Genomic DNA, 22,590 nt, shown 5'->3' on the forward strand with positions numbered 1-22,590 from the left:
CTTCAGATTTACAAGCTTTGGGATAAAGCGTTTGATAGCTTGGTATCATAATATTGCTACACACATAAAGTAGGGGTCCTGAATAGTTGACGATTCGATGATTTGATAGGAGGAGCCTGATTTGACTCCCAATCTCACAGTCGAATATTCGCTGAGGAGTTATGATCATGCCGTTTTGGCTATATGGGGGTGCTCAAATGTCTGATTTCACATAGAACTACCGGTTTTCTCCCAGTAAGTTATAATGCTGTAAATAGGAATCTGAAAAGAAAGAAGCTTTAAATAAATATTTTAATGTGCATGAATAAATCCAACCACCCCTATAGAGTTAAGTTTCACTTTCCACAACCCGTGACCGACAGAGGAGCATCTCGGCGGCAGGGATTTAAAACTTTAACAAGACTCAAACTGACACAGTCAGAGTGAAAGACTGGATTTTTTTCGATCAGGTAGGGTACAAGTGATTTCAAAACATTTCAGCCGGTTAATATCATGTATTTTATTTATCTCGTATAAGATGCATTTGGTTGAGTTACGCTGCAGTAAAGCGCTTCATTAATACTTTTTGTAGGTGATTATCTATGCATATTATTTTGTAGGTATTACAATGCATAATATTAATGATGACTATGACTGGGACTGTCATATACATAACATTATAATGAGAACACCATTATAATAAAACGCTGTGAATTTTTAGAGTTTATTTGGTGTTTCTGCACGTTGTTGCGTGAAGAACGCGTCCACAAAAGGAGTTCATTCAGAGCCGTGCAGACACGTTCATGTGCATTCGGGGCATTTTGTGCAGATAGCCTATAAGTCGTAATATTAACGTTTTGTTGTATAAATTACGAAGCGTATACTATAAAATCCCATTGATTAAACCCTGCTATCATATGCTTCATTCTATACTGGTCATCTTCAGCACGCGCAGCTCAAAACAGAAATGCAGAACATTAATAACTACTGTCATATACATAATGTTATAATGAGAGCACTATTGTAAAAAAAAGTAGTGAATTCTTAGGGTTTAATGTTAACTATCTTTTAATCAAAACATAAAACATTATTTACCCCGTTTGTATCTGCGAGGCATCCGTTACACATTTTCCCTGTGTGTTAACGTCAGTAATTATGACTGTTGAATGTCTGACTACTTGACTCTTGGTAATGTATTTTACCCCACCCTCAAAACATATGATTTGACTATCAGTCGACTATCGGCAATATTTGAAAATTCCGATACGACTATGTGAATCCTTAGTCGGGGACACCCCTAATATAAAGTTATCTAGACATTTAAATTTTCTGAAGAAAATGTGAATTGTGCAAAACTGTCATGACAATGCTGAGGTGTTCTAGGATATTGCTTTGTGGTTGCTAAGGTGTTCTGAGTGTTTGCTAGGGTCAGGGATGTGTAAAATCTGAATTGAAGAATTGGCTCCCTTTCAGTGCATTAGTGATGATGCATATTTAAAAAAAAACAAAAAAACTAATACAAATAAATAAAGTTCAAAACTTAAGTTAGTCTTGGCAAACTAAAATCATAATAATTAAATTTATTTATAAATTTATTTGAATTCTTCCTTACATTATAGCTCAAATTGCAGTTCATTCTTTTCATTGTGTTTGTTACCTTGAAGATAACTCAATTTTGAAGGCATTCTCAATTTAGTTATGAATAGACCTTGATCAGGTTAGATACAATATTGAGTTTAATGTCACCTGAACAATCGGCATGTTGTTAAACAACAGAACAATCCAATGACCACATGTGCTTCTATATGAATATATTAAATATGGCACTACATTGACTTAGGTCTATGGCGCTCAACCCTGCTACTGTGCAGTATGTGGTTGCTAGGTTGTACTGAGTGGTTGGTAGGTGGTTACTTACAGATTCAGCAAGTCACATGATGTTATATTTAGGGTTATTTTTCTCAAATCCACAGGCTAATGTTAAAGTATAAAGCAGTAATAGTGATGTTTGCCATACTCTACAACTAAACACATTTCAAAAACTTGGTTTTGCTAAAATTCAACAAAGATGCTTTGCATCTGAAAAAGAATTGGCTCTGGGTAAAATCTGACAAAATGCTTAAAAGTTTCATGCTAATCTGTGCAACATCAATAACACCAGTCTTGTGAAGTGAGCAGAATCTCACTCTCTCCCACACCTCTTTAAACTTCAGAAACCCACTTCACAAAACACCTTCTCATCTCTTTCAAAGGCAATCAATGTCAATTATAACAGTAGCTGAATACAGCTCATTTAAGCAGATGTGTTCTGTGGGATTTGGTGCAGTAGCATCTCTAGGACACCGTTCTGTTGATCAACAAAACAGGAGGGAAATGCAGGAGGTTGTCTTTGTAGAACGGCCACTGAAGAGCTCTCTGATGCGCTGATGTTCTTTACTACACCTCAGATACTCCCTCCTCCACAGCTTCACGACAACTGAGTATTACCCTGAAGCGTGACGGCAGCACTTAACAGGCTTTTTTTCTTCATTTCCTAAAGACCAGATATGGCACTTATACTAGTGCAACTGCAAGAATGGGGGAGTCAGGAGTGCACAAGAGTGTGCTGTGAACCAGAAGAAAGTCATGTTGTGGACCAGTTGTAAAGCTTTAAGTGTAGTCAGCACTTCTCATTGTTTTAAACGGTTTAAGTTACTTTTTTCTGTATTGTTTCACCTAAACCTCAACCATAAATGAAAATATGACATTAAAAATACAGTGAAAATTGATATAAGGTATTTAAAATAAATGATAATTAATAGAAAAATGTGTTGTGAACAGAGGTTGAATAAAAAAAAAAAAACGTAATTGGTTGTTAATAACATGTTAACTGAAGTATACAAGGAAATGTAAATACAGAATGATATTATTTTTTTGTGTTCCACAGCATTAGAACAACATGAAGGTGAGTAAATGATGACAATTTGCATTTTTGAGTAAACTACAATACTATATTATGTTATAAAATAATATTTAACAGATAATTTGTTAATGTATAATCTAGATAGCTAGCTAGCTGGAAAAGAGATAGACAGCTAAACAGATAGAACTATACATAGATAGATGCCATTATTTAATGCCCCTAAAAACATGTCTTAACCCACTTTACAACTGTGTTGTTATTAGATTACCCACACCTGATTATCATCAGCTATGCATGTTTGCAACCCTATGCTAATTTGCGCTGCTCTTGGTAGTTTGAATTGGTCATTATGAAAAACGCTAGAAAATTAATCATGGTTTATTATAGCAAAAGTGTAGTAACCATGTTTTTTTGGCATATTGATTACCATTTGTATAACCACAGATTTAGGCTACTACAAATACCATGGTTAAACTATGGTTAGTGTAGCAAGACCATGGTTAATTTGTGGTTACCATGGTTTAACTATAGTAACTATGGTTTTTTGGTTTTATTTGTAGTAAAACCATGGTTAATTAGCTGGTTAGGTTGTAGTCAGTATTGTCAGTAGATCACCCGCCAAAATCCATCTGCGCTTTTAGAGGATTGTGGTCTCCTGCTAATTTGCCCTGTTTAGTAAATCTGGCCCTAAAGCTAAAATTGGTAACTCTTGGCCCCCTAGCGGTTAAAAAATAGAGCTGTTTTCATCTCGCGGAAGAACATTGTTTTGCTAGTGCTTCGGCTCTGCTACTCTGCGCGGAAAAATATGGTTCGAAGCACCTGTCAATTTTTTTCTCCTTCGTTGTGACAGCAAACTGAAGCCGGAGCTACTTTTCTCTGTATTTTCTGTACACACGGACGAATGACGTATGTGTGCTATTTCCCGCGAAATCCGTCCCGACAGCTCAAAAAAGTTATTATTATAGTGTATTATTTAGTGTATTTGGGTGAAGATGGATTTTTTTTGCACTCTCATAACATTTTTTTTTAATAAAAAAAGCAACATAGTGTAGCTTTAAGTAATATTTGTTAAAACACTACTAATGAAAGTTATTATGAAGTGTTATTTAATAACCCCGTGCAGCCTCGTAAAGGTGTGCTTGTCAACAAACATTTCTGTTGCCACGTGCTCTCATGCGTTTGCCCCATATGTTCCACTCTCCCTCGCGCACACGCTGGTTTAGATGTAGTTTAATTGACAGGCGTGTTTTATTGCACTGGCTACATACTGTCATTCAGCTCCAGGGCCACTTGTGTAATCAGTGAATCGCGCGCGCTGTGTGAGAGCGTTGAGCACTGGTGAGCAAGCAGAGGGAGGAGTTTAAACTTGCCCGAGGTTTTGAGAGCCGAATGACTGTCATCCCTCCCTCGGGTTTATATGTGGACGCGTGCGCTGATTTCTCCTGCTCCACAGCAGATCTGTGCGCTCAGAGGTGTCGTTCAGGAGCACCGGCTCCCTCTTCTACCGGACCGGACACCCGTGACTATGGCAGATACCTACTAAAGCCATCACGGAGAGATACGCGTTTGTACCGACTATGGCTGTAGACGGTAAGCTCACTGTGTTAAACCAGTTATTATGTGATTCATAGTGCCGTTTATTTACACGGTGACATGCGTTACAGTAGGCAATACTTCTGACTTGTGCTGTTTACTGTACTATACTAGACTATACTGTACTGAAGAAGACCAATGTTTTTTGTGTACTAATACCTACTATACTATGATTTTACTCTTTACATTACATTGTTTACACAATATTTAAAGTAATATTTATTAATACCCTCTTATGCTAATATTTTACAGTATAAAATGTTATGTTAACATCATTATTCGCATCCAATTTAACTTTTTTTTTTCTAATTTAAGGATATTTTATCCCCTTTACCAGAATTTTCACTTTTCTTCATCAATAATTATATTCAAAGTGGTTACAAACGTTTTTTTTCGTCAATTTTAGCTATTTTTTTTATAAAGTGTAGCTACTATTCTTTAGACTATTAGGCTACTTTACTGTAGTATTTACTAATACCCAAACTATGCTGTACGACTATATGACCATTATTTTACTATTTACTTTTTTGCTGTATCTTGTGATGCTATTTATAATTTTTTGCTGAATGCCATTTGCATGTTTTGGTCAGAAAGTTGGTGATTGGTGTAGCTTGACACATTGTGTGGTTTTCAGATGTATTTTTGCCCATCATGTTGACTTTGCGCTCAACCCGCTGAAGGGAATGTCAGCTAGAGTTCATGGGTTTTGTAGCTGGACATAAACATAAAGTCTACCTGACATCCTACATGATCAATGAAAACACACACACATGCTTACAGTGATCTCAAGGGCTTTTATGTAATCGTAAGAAATATCTGTTTTCCCTTGGCCCCAGGCAATTATATGTAATCATAGTATATCTGCAGCGCTCAGTGTGGTGCTGAAACGGACAGCAGGATCCTGCCTCACTTTATCCTGACTTCTTATCATTTCCTTTTCCTAATTCTTTCTTATTTCACATGTTTGATAGTGTAGATTCAGTAACTTGAAAGAATATTTGACCCCAAAATGAACATTCGCTGAAAATGTACTCATTCTCAGGCCATTCCAGATGTACGTTTCTTCATGGGAACAGATTTGGAGAAATGCAGCATTGCATCACTTGTTCACCAATGGATCCTCTGCAGTGAATGGGTGCCGTCAGAATGAGAGTCCAAACAGCTGATAAAAACATCACAATAATCCACAAGAAATCCACACCACTCCAGTCCATCAGTTAATGTCTTGTGAAGTGTTTGTAAGATATGAGTCTTATATAATAATGCTACCTCCAGTGAAAAAGTCCACTAACATATTTGTTTAGAACTCTTTTGGAAATGAAAGCAATGTTATGGATAGCAGATTTGTATTTTAGCCAGAAGCGACGGTTTGAAGTTAACGTCTTGATAATATATTTGCTCCCCACATCGTTAATTGATGCACGGGAGTGGTGTGGATTACTTGTGGATTATTGTGATATTTTTATCTGCTGTTTGGACTCTCATTCTGACGGCACCCATTCACTGCAGAGGATCCATTGGAGAGCAAGTTTCTCAAAATCTGTTGTGATGAAGAAACAAACTCGTCTACATTTTGGATGGCCTGAAGGTGAGTACATTTTCAGCAAAATTTCCTTTTTGAACTATTCCTTTAAAAGAACAGTTTGTATCCAGAATAGGATGTCCTTTATATGGAAATATGTTGTTTTCTTTGAGCAAAAACATGCGTTGGGAAACAAATTACATAATCCTAAATTCTCCCCCGAGGAATGTTAGATAATTATGTTTATTCAAACATATTGTTTTTTTTTATCCAATTAGGATGGCTTTTTAAATGAATGTTATATTCTGTTAGCAAAATATTATCATTGTTTCAGCACATTTTTCTCAGCTCTCCTAAGAGAAAGCCTGATATGTGAGTACACAAGCCGTTTATATAGAGGAACATCATATTTGTTATTAAGCCATTTGATTAGACAACTCAATTACACTTCAGAGAACTGATTGTTTGCTTTAATATCTTCTATTGCACACATATTGCCATATCATTCTCCTGTTACAATACAGTACAGTTATTGCTTGGCAAGGTTTCATTTTATACATGCTGTAATAAAAAGATTTCCAGAATAGCACTGGTTTCTGATTCACATAAAGCTTGTTTGTGTCACTGCTCATATAAAGCTTCATCAGATCTGGAGAGGCACAGATGTTGGGTTAACCCCCTCTCGCCCTGTTTCACACACCCGACAACTCTGAACCAATCCCAGCATGCAGCAGGAAGACTGGGTTGTTTTCCTGCTAAGGGACCACCATTAAGTGCATGGACGCATGTGTGTCACTCATTCATTAATGCATACAGTTGGATTAGAAATGCTAGACCCACAAGCTCAACTCACGGATTCTAACCACACACACAATGTCTGAAAAGAAATAGAAAGAGAGAGTGAACAAGAAGTAGCGATAAAAAGAGAGTAATTTCTGGCCCGTTTTGCTCAGATTGACATGCACTGGGTGAAGGGAGTGTGTATTTTGGCTCAATGTGTGTTTGCCTGTTATCAGCAGAAGCGATTCCATGCTTGACCAGTCTGTCAACACCATTGACTGTTTTTTTTCTGTGACTGGTAGACATTTGCTTTTACTCTGTTTGTCATTTGAGAACACAAATAATGAATTTCATTAATTTTGACCGTTTCGCTTCAGTCGTCTAGCAGACGTTTTTGCTACTTTTCTAATGGAAATACATTTTGTGTGTCATATATTCCACTCCCCAAAAAGAAAGAATTAAAAAAGAAATAAATAAACAAAGCAAGCATAACTTTCACATTTACATTTTGCCGTGTTATTTCTTCTTTTACCTCAACTGCTGAGAGATGAACAGCTTTCCCATTGGGTTTTATAATAGTTTTGACTTGGTCCATCATCTGAATGCATATATAATGGATGGTCTACAGGGCTGCCCAAACTCGGTCCTGGAGGGCCGGTGTCCTGAAGAGTTTAGCTCCAACCCCAATTAAACACACCTGAACCAGCTAATCAAGCTCTTACTAGGCATACTAGAAACTTAAAGGCAGGTGTGTTGAGGCAAGTTGGAGCTAAACTCTGCAGGACACCGGCCCTCCAGGACCGAGTTTAGGCACCCCTGAGAAAGGCTCTCAAAGCAGAAATGTGAAGCTTGTGCTATATTTGTGTTATAATGCTTATTTTAATAATGTCTCCTGTGTTATTTAAGCTATAAAGTTGTTTATCATTTTAGCAGTGGGACTATTTTTTATAGGCAGTTGAAAGACACTAGTTAGTGATGCACTGAAATTATTTTTTTACCAAAACACTGAAACTGAAATTAAAGTTTTCATTTCACCGAGTAAAAAAAAAAAGAGAGTTAAATGAAATTTTGGTAACTGGGTAACTGAACTCACAACTGTTTTAGAATTGTGAGATATAAACTCTGAATTCAACATTTTTTTTTCTTGTAATCCCGAGTTTATGTCTCACAATTCTGAGTTTCCATGTCGCAGTTCTGTTTTTTTTGTTTCCTCCACTGAATAAAAAATTAAAAAGGTAATTGCAACTTTTTATCTCACAATTCTTCTCAGAAAAAAGATTATATCTTGCTATTCTGACTTTATATTATGCAGTTCTAAAACAAAAAAACAAAAAAAAAGTCAAAATTGTGAAATAAAAAGTTGCTATTACCTTTTTTATTTTTCTATTTTGTGGCGAAAATGGGCTACCATATAAAACAGATGCTGACACAGTCAAAGCGCTCCATTGGAAAAGTGCTACAGTAATTAAACATCACTGTTTCAGTCAATGATTATGGCCCTCTTAAACTGAATTATTATTATTTATTTTTTTTTGCTGTTTTGGCCGAATATTTTCAGTTACCAAAATTTTGTTACATCCAAACTGGATACAAAAGTTTAGAAAGCAATTGTATCTTACTAGACTCATTTTAGCTTGTATAACGTTTACATTTTATGGGTGTACTACATTCAAAACAGTTTGCATTTTAATGCTGCATTCGATTTACCAAGTCGGATGTCGGAGCTGGGAATGACGTCACACCCAAATAGACTGTGTTCCAGTAGAAAACCAAGATGGACACATCCATTGTTAGCAATACCAGTCGATTAAAAACATAAAAGTGGTATTTTGCACGGATATTGCCATGGTGTCATGTCCACGAGTGTGCGCACCACTGAGTTTATTGAGACACAGACAAACATAAGTGCTAATAAACAATTTACGACTATTTCTCTTCTGCTGATGCACTGAGCAGCCATATTGGATTCTGAAATTGCAGTTGTTGCGATTCCGCCAAGATTCCGAGTTGGAACTGTGACTTGGGAGGGAGTTCCATTTAAAAGTTCGTACTGGGAACTCGGAATTTCCGAGTACAAATGGAACGCAGCATAAGTTTACCCAATATATTATTGCCTTGTTCCGTACTTTGCTTTGTTTGTAAGTGAAATACACATTTTTTATTTAAAAAAATCTAAATTATTGTCTGTGGTAATCGACAGTATGTCACAGTTGCTGATGATAGAGCTTAACTAGTATTGAACCCGGAACATTCCTTTAACAGTGCTCCCAAATCTGTTCCTTTAAGAGCTTTTTTTCCTGAAGCCTCTTGATCTTGTTTGTACTCTGTGACCACATGACCAAAGTTACGTCCCTGTGAACTGATTCTCACATGAGCGAATGAATAAAAGAAGAAAAGGAGGTGAAAGGAAAGGAAGCTAATGTTTTCTTTAGCCACATAAACATGCTCTTTATTAGTTTTTTCTCACGTTTGTTAAGGAGGGGCTCTTAACAGCTATTTGGTGTCCTGCCCAAAAGTTGGTTTTGGAGAGCTTTTGAAATGTGATCCTGCATCAAATGGTGTGAAGTGTGTGTGTGTGTCTCCAGCATCCTGGTGTCCTCACAGGCATTGCAACCACCTTAAACCATCCATCCCTTTATCCCCCATCCTTTTGTATCATATCTTTTAGAAGCAGACAAAGCATTTTGCTAAAATGGGTTTTGTGTGTGTGTGTTTGTATTTTTGTGGAATATAGCATGTTTGATCTGTGTGTGTGAGTTTTCATTATGTTTTGTGCTGTTGTATGCATGTTTGGATTTGAATTCTCGTTCCGTTGGCCTGTTGTTGGTCTTAATATCCTCTTACGGTGTCATCGCGGTTCACACAGCATCTGTGCTGACATCAGGGGAAGAGAAAGTAAATAAGATTTGTCTGCTTTTTTTCTTGCAGTGATCCATTTATATGATAAAAGTTCTTAAATGAAAAGACATCACTGTTTTTGCGTCAGCGTAGATGGATATTTTTGTGTCTGACTTTGATCTGGTTAGACAGTTCGCCATCAGGTACATTCACACCCACTCTAATCAAAAATAACAAAGGAATGTGTACAGGATTTACGAATCCTGAATTTGGAACCAGAATCTCATGGAATCAAATAAGAATTCTTTATGACTGTATGAAAAATGTATGCAATGCAAGGTGGTTGATAGGGTGTTCTGGGTGATTGTTTGGGAGTTGCCTTTTGGTGCTCTAGGGTGTTGTTAGGAGCTATTTTCAGTGGTTGTTAGGGAATTTCAGCCAGGAAGTTCCTGGGTGGTTGCTTACTGGTTCAAGTTAAAGGAGCCGTTCAGGTCTCTATTAAAGTATAGTGCGTTCCTTCCTTCTATGTAAATATGTTTTTTAAACCATATTATCACCTGCCATTCTCAAATTGTAAGTCTGGTTGCTTAGAAAAGCAAAGAAATGCTAGTAGCACAAACAGTACAGGTCGAATTTAATACTTTGAGTTGGAAGTTTGTTTCAATCCCTAATGCTAAAAATAATCCTTAACAGACACCACTTATAAATATGAATGAATTGTGCTGAAACCACTGTTTGATCTGTTTAAAATGAAATGGTTAAGGTGGAACCTGAAGATCCAGTTTACAGCTTGCTGATGCCTTTCACATTCTAATCAATAAGGCTGTATAGATCCTACAATATCACATGCTTCATCCATATGCTGCCTCATTACGGATCAGCACTACACTTCTGAGATTCCCTATGAATAATAGTGGGATTGAGGGGGATGGGGAGGAAAAGCAAGGGGGAGGTGTCCAATAAACATTCACTTGTCAATCCCTGTGGACTTTAAACAGATTGATCATGCGTTGAAACCCGGGAGGGATCAATTTGGCTTAAATCAACAAGCATCTTTGTGAAAATGGACAGAGAGTAAGAAGGAGGCAGAGAGATGGCTGAAGAATGGAGAAGAAAGGTCCATTTCATTTGCTGGGAGGAATGATGGCTGGGTCGACCCGTGAGCTACGGATAATTGCTCTTGTGGAGGGCAGAGCTTTACACCCTCAACATCCCGAGCGTTCTCATCTTCGTTCTCCCCCCAGTGTTATCTCATTTCTTCAGTACTGTGGTCACTCTTGCTTTTTTTTAAACGGCCGGTATGTCAGCTCCTCTCATCCTGTTGTATTAGCAAGCGCACAGGCCCGTGTCCAATATCTCGCCGTTAATTAGTGCTCCACGAAGAAAAGAAATGCATGATTGGGAAAGATAAAGGATGAAAGAGGAGGAGGATGTTGAAGAAAGATACAGAGAGAGAGAGAAATGGAGAAGACATAATAGAAACTGCTGAGAGGGTTGTGCTAATTAGTGATAATGCACTTGGTTTGAATTTGATGAAAATTGATGGTCTCGTGTACGTATGCTAGTTAGTAGTTGCTTTTCCAAAGCATCTTAAAACAGTGGTTCTCAACCAGGGGGCCGCAGGATACTTAAACCTATTTAAATTAATAAATTATTATTAATATGTTAAAATAATCAAACTTTAAATTAATTTAAAATGCTAAAAATAAATGAACATGTAAATTGAAACTGTATTTCTTTTTATTTGTAAACTTTTGAACAGGATGATGATGTGTAAATTTGTCTTATTTTGATTAAAGATATTAAAGATATCATTTTTTTTCCATTTAGTACTGCACTTCAGAAGCTACATAAATGCATACATGTTTCCCAGAAGACAAAATAAGGACAATTTACCCTGATCATCCAATTCAAAAAGTTTACACCTTCCAGCTATTAAAACATGGAACTGTTCTAATAATAATAATAATAATAATAATAATAATAATAATAATATATTATTATTATTATTATTATTATTATTATTATTATTATTAGAACAGTTCCATGTTTTAATAGCTGGAAGGAGTAAACTTTTTGAATTGGATGATCAGCATAAATTAACACAACTGGGTTGCCTGATATAAAGAGACGTAATCCCTGAAACGGAGCTTCCCACTTGCGCAATACGGAAATATCTGCTAAGTGTGCTACTTATCTTTGTCAACTTGGCAACCATGTGTACGCGCTCTCTCCACTGTTGATAAACGCGCTTGCTTTCTGAAAACACCGGTTAGCTTGCAGTTTAGCGATCTCCACTTCAATATTCTATTCTCAGAAAAGTGTAATTCATCAAGTGTTCATTTACGACAGAGAGAGAGAGAGAGAGAGGCTGTGTATGTATGAATTACCACCGTTTTGCTGCGTTTCTCTATTAACAGTGAAGCTTTGGCTTTAATTCCTTCAGAAACAACAATGTTTTATCGTTGATTTTTAAAAATATATTAGAATGAGTACATTACAATATAAATGTATTAGAACGAGTACATTATTATTGATGGGCTTAAAAACAAGATACAAACAATCAGAATATTGTACCTGGTGGGGAGTGCACAATGTAAACATGAAACATATGCCATTACCTATATTGTACTTTGGTACAATTATGGAGGCCCTTCATAATGCAGAGGTCAACTGCCTGCTCTGCCAATAGTTAATTAAAACATGGAACTGTTCTAATAATAATAATAATAATAATAATAATAATAATAATAATATATTATTATTATTATTATTATTATTATGATTATTAGAACAGTTCCATGTTTTAATAGCTGGAAGGTGTAAACTATTAGTAGTAGTAGTAGTAGTAGTAGTAGTAGTATAGTTCCATGTATAAACCTAAAGAAAACATTTTTCATTTATTTGTATAATGCAATATGCATTAATATTGTTCCAAAGTCCAAAGCAGCGAGAGAATATTGCTAAATAGTGGCAGTTATGAGAAGAATCTCCTTAGAAAGACAGAGCAAAATACTTTTTAAAATAAAACAAAAATGAAATGAAAATCTGCTTATAGCTTTGGGCAGAAGAAAATAAATACATAAAATATCAAATGTACAATATTTTATGTATCAATAATAATAATATTATTATTATATTAATCTTTTTACATTTTTTTACCCACAGCTATATGCAAATGTTCATTTCTTTGTTTCTTTTTTCCACAGACCCATTTACTTCGTATGCAGAAAATATAGTGTAGAGATTATTATTAAACCAGTGCCCTATTCTTTAATTGTGAACTGTTTGCGACTGTTCATTATGTGTGATGGAGGTTTCTGATTGGTCAGTGGCCTCGCTGAAGGCACTAGGCAGCTCCTGCCGGCAAAAAGCAATTACACAATTACACTGATTTTTAACATCTGTATTATCAGTCTCACCCAGCTCTACTCCAGCTAATGGATGCATTATGAACCGAGAACGCGAGAGAGGGGCTCAGCGGACCGCAGCATCTTTTTTTTAAATTCTCGTGTGTGCTTCTGTGCGTGAACAGCTCTACACATTTTACCCTGTCTCTCAAAACATCACCCATGGGTCATATCTCTGACTCGAACTCTGTCTCTGTCCCTTTCTCTCACATCAACATCCTCTTTCTGACCTGCTTTGACCGTCTGGTCATCCACACAAACACAGACCTCAGCTGGAAGGGGTGTAGATGAGGAAAAAAAAAATTATAAGATATTATAAAAAGGTGGATTATAAAATTAGGTGGCTGTAAAGGTTTACCACACAGTTTATTAGATTTTATCTTCTGCTTCGCCTTTACAGTTGGCAGTAGTACTGTTAACTTATGTTACCAGATACCATGGTACTTTAATATATACTGCAATAAAGAGCAGAAAATCCTGGTCTTGTTGCCTCTAGAGGAAATATTGCTCTAGAGGAAATCTTTTGTGGCGCTTTAAAGAAGTACACTTATTTTGATGTGTTGGCAAACGTACTAAAGCACATGTAAAGTACTTGATTCTAATTTTAAATGTAGTGTGGTTTTCAATATTACACTAAGTTCATATATATTAAATGTACAAAACTGCAGCTTCATAATCAAAAATGTGTATGACATACAAGTTTCAGCAGAAATGACATTAAAGTATATTTTAGTTTACCATAAATATTTGTCAGTACTTTCAGCAGTACACTTTAACCTTATTTCAACAGACAGATTACATATAAATATGTACTTAAGTCCTACTTCAGTGGGTCAAAACAACTTCAGGTAATTGCATTTAATGTAAATTTAAACCATAATACATTTTCATTTAATTGCAATTAACATGCAGTTAAGTGTCTGAAAAAAATCATCATATTTGCAGTAAAGTATATTCTTTTGAAGTACATTATGTATGTTGTTTTAAAAGTATGCTAAAGCGTGCTTCTTTTTCACATGGGTAGAGCTGATACAGTGTCTTTAAGTATGTTTGTGTCTCTATGACAGAGTGAGAGAGCACAGTTGTGAATCTTTCCCCTAAAGGCCCATGTGCTTTCTGTCTGTACAGGGACTGACTGCTGTAAAGATGCCTTATCAGGGTGAAGAAAGGTAGAGCTCTTACTGGCCCTGAGCAGGTCTGTAGAAAACCAATTCTCAGCCTAGAGAGCGACTAATGCATGTTGTGCACAAACATTTGTCAGTGGGTTTGCCTGAGTTTGCGAATGCCTTGAATATGATGTAAAGTAGATCAGACTTTATGTCCTTGAATAAGACACCTAACTCCAGGTTGTTCCAGAGGGACTCTCCCTTATTAATTATATTGTGAGGTTATTTAGCTAGAAGTGTAAGCTAATTTATATATTAATTAGTAGTTAATTAAAAAAGATTGCAATATCAACAATGGAGCCTTCAATATTATCATTGTTAGGGGTCAGATGAGTGTTTTGATGAGGATCTGATAGTTGTTGACTTCTCTCCATTTTTGCACTTGAGTGTTAGTTGAGGGATGTGAGGGAATAGAGTTCTCTCTTGCTTTATCTCGTCCAACATGAGGAATCTGTTATGTTAAAAAGAAAATGGCAGCATTTATATATTATGTATTTACACTATTTGTTACTCATATTATAGATCAAAGTTTCCACCCAAGGGTTTGTGTGAAAGAACGAGATGGTGAGATTGTTTTTGAACTATACCAACAAATAAATTAAGATAATACATGTTAATTATTCATAATGAAAATTGAATAATAGTAAATGCTAAAATATAGAATAAATATATAAGAATACATTTTAAATAACAATTAGTGTGTGTTTTTTCAATGGCCGATGCCAATATCTTTGAGAGCTCAGAAGAAAAGCAAACGCTGTAATACTTGTTCATACACCGTTTACTTTCTTTGTTTAACAGTTCTGACTAAAAATGTATTAGTCAGAACTGTTAAACAGAGACCATAAACTATTGAAAATGGAGGATGGAAGCTCTGTGCACTCAGGCGCTGGCATTCGCTTGGTCGTCAAAATAAAAGTCCTACTTCCGACACATCAACTTATCAGGAAAAATAAAAGGTTCATTAAAATATAATAAGGATAAGAAAAATAAGTATTTCCCAAGTGAAAATGCAAAGATATAGTGAAAATAATTTTATTTTATGAAAGGTTAGCATTTCTCAAAATCTGAAGTGAATAATCGAGATCACAGGATTTGACACAGAGTTCAAGGAATGACTGGACATTTATACACATGGAAATTATACCAAGAACTAGAGAAAATATTTTAACTAGTGATCAACCAGTCAATGCCAATGTCGATATCTGTAGAACATGGTGGCTGATGGCAGATATAATTTACATATAAAAAATTAAAATTTATTAATAGCAATAAAGACACAAAAAATTGCAGAATTCATTTTTAAAATTATATTTATTCAAGTTAGCTAAAAGTATTGAAAATAGAAAATGTGAACTACATATATTTTCAGTCAACCAAATGACCAAATGTTATCTAGTTAATCAGCCTGACTAAAATATCGCTCTATCACTCATTTTAATATTGGGTGAGTTTCAAAATGTCATGAATGTTTTTTTATGTCAAAAATAAGGTTGCATCTTTCCTCCCTGTGTCTTACTTTCTCTCTTGCTCTGAGGTATATTTAAATAAGATGGACTACCACTCTCATTTAAAGGGGTCATATGATGCGATTTCAATTTTTCCTTTCTCTTTGGAGTGTTACAAGCTGTTGGTGCATAAAGAAGATCTGTAAAGTTGCAAAGACTAAAGTCTCAAATCCAAAGAGATATTCTTTATAAAAGTTAAGAGTCAGCCACACCTACCTAAAACGGCTCGTTCTAACACCCCCCCACATGTCTACCTCACTATGTGGGAAGATTTGCATAACGCCGCCCAAATGTTCACGCAAAGAAAGAAGGCGTAGTGTTTTTTTAACTTTAAACTGCATAAACACATTTCATTACACCAAATACACAAAATAATGTTCTTTTTAGCAGCATCATATGACCCCTTTAGTGTTTGCTTATACAGTACACTCCCATAATCACTGGGCATCAGTAATGTTTCCTAGAGGTCATGCATTATCTCTGTGACTCTAATCTCTATGCTGTGACACATTGGTTTTCTCTGCTGCTTAAGTGAGTGTGTATGTGTGCGTGTGTGTGTTTGTGAGGTACTCGTGTATCACTGACCTTTTAACATGTCTGTTCTCGTAATCCACTCTTAAAGAGTCCAGACCACCTTATCTGCGATTAGAAAGGATTTGATGTATACTGGCATGTGTGTGAGAGAGAGCGAGGGAGGAAAGTGAGAAATACACTCTGGCAGGCCATCTCAGCGTAAACAGTCCTCTCAGTTTTTGAACTCAAGCTGAAGCTTCAAAGTCACCCTCTGGATTTGCCCTCGCTGGCTCGATGCTGTATTGAATTACATAATTCCCCTCTGGACCAAAAATAAAGACTGTTAAATATTAAACACATCAAAGACATAAAAACCAGTGCTCCTTCTGAGCTGGCAAACCTCGATAGCTTGAACCCTCTGAACCATTACATTTTGAATTTCCAGTCTGTGTGTCAGTCAAAATCAGTCTATCATACATATTTCATGTGTGAAATATGATGTGGAAATATGAACTGTGGGGAACTTCTGTGGCTTCCTTTAGAAATTTGAATGGAAAACATCACATGAAATGAATCTGGCATGGCTGGGAGTGGTTTTTTTTTTCAGTTGAGAGTTGTTTGACATTGTGAGATATCTGTCCATATACCTTATAATTCAATTTGACAGACTCTATGAAAATTACTTTAAGAATTAAAAAGTATGTATATAATATGTTCCAGAACCACCTATAGAACCATCTCCAAGCAACAGACGGTTGTGGTGTTTGGTTCCTGAATAAATCAGTGTTTTTGAACAAATAAGTTGAGTAAATGATTCAGTCACTCACTCATAAATACATGCACTTGTTTGTTTCTAAAAATAGTGTGTTTGAATGAATCAGTTGAGTGAATCATTAAAATGACTCCCTCATAAAGACAGTCACTTATTTTGTTCCTGAATGAATCGGTGTGTTTGAATAAATTGATTGAGTAAATGATTCAATGACTCACTAATAAAGACAGTCATTCATTTTGATCCTGATTGAATCCATGTGTTTGAATGAATCAGTTAAGTAATTATTCAATGACTCATTCATAAAGACAGTTTCTGCTTCCCAGTTTCGCCTACTTATATGCCCTAAAAGTATGTAATCTTTTGTGAAGAAAAAGTACATATACTTTTTGGCAGGTTTGTCTACTCTTCTACTTTGTCACTGTAAAGTGGCCTGTCAATCATCTTGTCACAGTTAATGTCTTCACATACAAACTACACATTTCATTTTTACTTAACAATTCTTCCTATCATATTGAAGAGAAAAAAAGTAACACAGTAATCTGCCAGTCATGTGTCTTTCATGTTGACAACTCTCCTCATGCTTTTGCATAATGATGCATTTAAACATTGATAACATGTCTTTATAAAAGTTTACAACGTTGTCACATATTAAATAAATATTTTTCATCAGGTTATTGATTATTAATCATGCAAAGTCCTTTATCTGAACTTCTCAAAGGCACGGTAGGTGATTTGGTTCAAAAACATTTTTTGTTATGCTGGTTGAAAGTCTTTTCACATGCCGATAGCAGTCACTACGTTAAGTGATCTAAATGTATTTATATGTATTTATATTGTCTGTGGAAGGCGTAGGAGCATAAAATGTTCGTCTGATCCCTCGGTCCGAGGGCTACGATTGGCTGTCCTACCTGCCTGTCAATATATGTATTTGCATACCTCCTTGTTCATGCAGACATGATACGTCATCAGTGCGATATTTTATGCTATTGCAGACCGAGCGAGAATGTAAGGCATTATTATTGTAGTATTATGTGCTTTGTACTGTAATGTTTTCTCACTGGTGAATGAGACACGGGGTAATCTGACAGTGTTGCATTCAACCCTCCACCAACGCCATCTCTCATCGTGTTGCTGGTTAGCCTCTGGTCTGCGTGTGAGCGTTTATGTGTTTTGGAGGAGGCGTGGATTTAGAGAGTGATTTGCAGGGAGGGTGGGATCTTATGCTTTCAAAGCTAGCTTGCTATTGCTACCCCTACCTTTAAAAATAAAACCTTTAGAACATTTAAACAGAATATTTATGAACAAATATGCTTTTGGCACTGCCCACTTTATACACCCTGAGAGGTTTCTGCACCAGATACACTCAGCCACACAAAGACACACACTGGAGGACATTAATTGGGTTGTGATGACATGAGATTATTTAAAGTGTGCTTGAGTCCATTGTGGTTAGAAAGGAAAAGGTCCAAAAGAGCAGGAAATGATGTATTATGAAGCTCTGTTGCGTTTCATTGAGTAAAGGGAATGGGAAAGGACCACTGACCTGACATTAATGTTACTTACAAGTATACAATTTAGACACTGATAACACATTAATGCTTATTTTGCACTTAAGCCGGGCTCAGACTACAGGAGTTTTAAAATCTATGGTATACTATTTCAGGTAGATTTTTGAAGTGTGGATCCGCGCACACTTTAACGGTTAATATTGCCCACAATCCGTTGCGCTTTGGCGAAGGATTTGGTTCAGAACTACAAACACGAATAAAAAGCGTTAAAAAAACTACAAACATGGCGAATGTGCACAACCAACAGTTAAGTAGAGAGGTTTAGATAAAGGGGTTTTAGTTAATAATAAAATTTACACTAATACTAATAATCAACATTTAACCTGGTAAAAAAATATTTAGGTCTATTTAATATTATTGTGTTATATTTCATCTGTAACAACAATGTGAACTTTTATAAACATCTGTTTGGCCGTTAACTTTTAAATGCATTATTATGCAGAAAATATGAGCAGAGTTCTCCGCATGAAGACCCGCGGCTCGCAGATCAACGTGCTGCTTCTTTTCTCTCTGATGCAGTAGGAAGTTAAATTAGATGAAATGTGGAGGATGTTAACTGTGACAAGATGATTGACAGGCCAGTTTACAGTGACAGGGTGCACTCAGAGCGCTCCTTTAAAGACGCAATTGTGTGACGTGATATATGTCCCAAAACTTGCCTACTCTTCTACTACACACTCAAAAGTGTGTACTTTTTCTTCATCAAATACTTTAAGGGTGTAGTATAAGTAGGCAAATTGGGACGCAGCATAATATTTACATATGTTAGCTAGCATGCTAGCAACTTTCCACACTCACCCGGTACGTTCAAAACTGAAGCGATTTCACCCCAGCGCTTCTCTTTGTCCTTACTGTTGTGGTACGTTTTCGACACATTACACAGACAGTCGTGCAAAACTTCCACAAGCAGTTTCCTCCATCTCCACTATCCAACGGGCCTGTACAACGAGTTGTTTTGCGCATTGGCTATTGTGAAAGTGCTGATGTAATCATTGCCATGATCATCCTGATTTAAAATCCTAAATATCAAACATGTTTGATCGTATGATCGGGCGGCCCCGATTTGTGTGCGAGCAGATCAGGAGGTGCAAGATTTGATCTGTCAACGCCTCACATTACCATATAATCTTTGCCGAACATCGGAAACGATCAAGGTCCTCGACAAGATTTTTTCTCAGATTCTCAGGAGGGGAAAATCAGGGCTAAATCGGCCATTCCTCACGCTAGCCCCTGGCCTCTGCTCACTCTAGGCCGCAGTGTGTGACGCTGTGTTTCGTTGTGAAAGCGAAACGACTTTGTTTGGTTTTCTAAAAGAGGACACAACTAGAAATCGACAACACTATTTAGCATAAAAACAAAGGTAATATTTATGTGTGTTTATAGCTTGCTAGCATACTAGGTCATGTTATTAAAATGACAGATAGCATAAAAGATATCATCCACTGACTTTCCTAATGTCACGAATTCGGTCCATGGACTTCCGTTTATTCACCACCAGAGGTCACCCTTTCCATTACATTGACTCTCGCACAACACAAACTGTTGCATAGCACCCCGGACTACATATCCCATCATTCTTTGCACGATTTGCACACTGCACTGATTGCACTCATTGCACACAGCTGTTTCGAATCACCTCACTCACTATATAACACCCACTCTAACCACCTTTCTCTGCTGAGTATTGTTTAGCCCGTACCCCATTCCGAGTCTCTGAGTTTTCCTTGTTTTTGCCTTGCCTTGCCTGTTTTCGCGGTTTCTGATCTTTGCCTGTTTTCCTGGATTTTTCCCTCTCGTCTCGCCCCTGTGATTCTGTCTGCCGATCGGTGACCTACGCTAGCCCTGGGACTATTCTTGTGTTTTGCCCGCCATATACCTGTTTGCCATTGTTTGACCCTGCCTGTTTACCACGTCTCTTTAATAAAGCTTGCAGATGGATCCACACGTCTCACGTCTCGTCAGCCCCGTTACACCTAAACTCATTGCAAAGCAGGGCTGTAGAAGTGAAGTAGACTAAAAAGCAAACTTAAAAGGCAAACCTGCAGACTAAATGGCACAGATTGATACTAGTATCTGGTATTAATAGTTAATAGTCAAAATGTAGGTACTAGCCTGGCTGTACTGTGGAATAAATGCTAAAAAATAATGAACTGCTTAGCATATACCACAATATTTTTTTATTAATTATAGTATCTATTTATAACATTTGCCAGTAGTAGCTTTGATTCCTGTCTTGAAAAATAGCAATGGCAAACAGATGGAGAGAGTGTTCATTCAGCACATGAGTCTATGGAGAGACTGTGAATGTATAAAGAGCGGCAGCTTTTATTCTCTTTTCTGTTCTGTGTCTAAATGGCCAGTGTTGGTTCTCTTGGCTACCTGGAGCCTCCCTGCCCAGACAGCACACAATACAGACGGGTAATTGGCATAGCTGTCAGGCAGAGAGAGGGGGAGCTGGGGAGAGTCTGATAACATGGCAATTAAAACAAGAGAATACAGTGATTGGAGAATAAAGCAACAATCAGAAAGACAGAGAGAGAGAGAGATTATGTTTGGGTCCTTTGAGGACTTGAGTGAGTTCATACCTTATGAACACATAACCTTTCTATTCTCTGTGAGACTGTCTGTGTGAATGAGACAAGAGAGAGATGTTCTCTGAATACAAGTGTGGAGAGTAATTGCTAAGGCAATTACTATTGCTCTTTCTGGGAGTCAAACAAACCCTATTCTCTAAAATATTAAACTTGGATTATTCATCCCGCGCCATTTGTGCGAACATGAATGATATTATCAATGATTTGATTGTAGTTAAAGAGATTCACCCAAAATGTACAATTCTGTCATCATTTACTCATCCTCATGTTGTATGACTTTCATCAGTGTATCATAAAAGAAGATACATTATTTTGAAGAACTTTGGAAACCAAACAACATTGGGGCCCGTAGACCTCCATTAAAAAAAACAAAAAAAACAACTAGAATAAATTTCTCATAATACATGAGTAAATTATAACAGAGTTTTAATATTTGGGTGGAGTATGCCTTTATTTATTTATTTGTATTTTTTTTACATTTATTAAGCATTTACCTAAGCCTAGACTTGTTATTTAATTGTTTATAAAAGTTACTTAATTATAGCTTTGTTTGCTGAAATTATTAAAATGTATATTATAATTATAACCATAATCCATTTATTGCAACATTATATTCCAAGTCTTCAGAAGCTTAAAAAAATCTATATAATATTGTAACTAAAATAAATGTAATTTACCTTTTCAGTTTTAATGCTTGTTGACAAGTGGTTAGGTTTAGGGGTGCGCTCTTAAGGGTTGCAGAAATAAAAAAATGCAGAAATGAAAATAAATTTGTAATATAATGTAAAGGATTTATTTCTAAATTTTTAGATGCCACCAATGCATCAATATATTTTGTTTCAGTGTTTTAGTGCACAAAATGTATGAGTAAACATTATGAACGCTAATAAGATCAGGCTACTAATTTGACCACTCTGCAACCACCCAAGACCTCTTAACAATGCCCTAATAACCAATTAGCAGCTGTATAGCAACCCTTTAACAACTATCAGAGACATTCTAAGAGACATTCTAGGAGACGAAAAGAAAGGAGGAGAGAGGAGAAGCTAAACGAGGAAGAGAAATGAATGTGAGAACCGGGGCTTGGCTTGTTGTCTGTAATGGATTTGGGTGAGATTGACTATGTTAATTTGGGTCGTGGAGAGACGGCAGCACTCGGGACTGACCTCGTGTTACACCAGCAATTACAGACTGACTATATTCACCAAACACTGAGGATGGCAGATAAAAATATGGTGGAATAAGTTTCTCCCACTGTACAGAAAAAGTTTGCATTTTGCAAGTGTTTGCAAATGTGTGTGTGTGTGTGCACGCGCGCAAGTTAAACTGACACTGATTTGTGTAGCAGCACCTCCTGTGAGTATCTCAACTGAGGCGGCCTGTTTGCACCTAGATGTCTGATCAGTAAGCAGATTGCAGTTCAGTAAACACACACACACACA

General features: G+C 36.5%; 1 protein-coding gene across 1 annotated transcript in view; it reads left to right on the top strand.

The window, feature by feature from the left end:
- Window positions 1–4,339: 4,339 nt before the first annotated feature.
- The window catches only part of LOC107673587 (sterile alpha motif domain-containing protein 10-like), a 69,113-nt gene continuing 50,862 nt past the window's right edge, over window positions 4,340–22,590 (top strand). The window contains exon 1 of the mRNA XM_016467226.1: window positions 4,340–4,471. Coding sequence (XP_016322712.1) covers window positions 4,459–4,471 — 13 coding nt within the window. The 5' untranslated portion in view covers window positions 4,340–4,458. The remainder of the gene's footprint in view (window positions 4,472–22,590) is intronic.

This window comes from Sinocyclocheilus anshuiensis, unplaced genomic scaffold (genome assembly GCF_001515605.1).
Source record: "Sinocyclocheilus anshuiensis isolate Anshui unplaced genomic scaffold, SAMN03320099.WGS_v1.1 scaffold453, whole genome shotgun sequence".
In the NCBI taxonomy this organism is placed as follows: Eukaryota; Metazoa; Chordata; class Actinopteri; order Cypriniformes; family Cyprinidae; genus Sinocyclocheilus; species Sinocyclocheilus anshuiensis.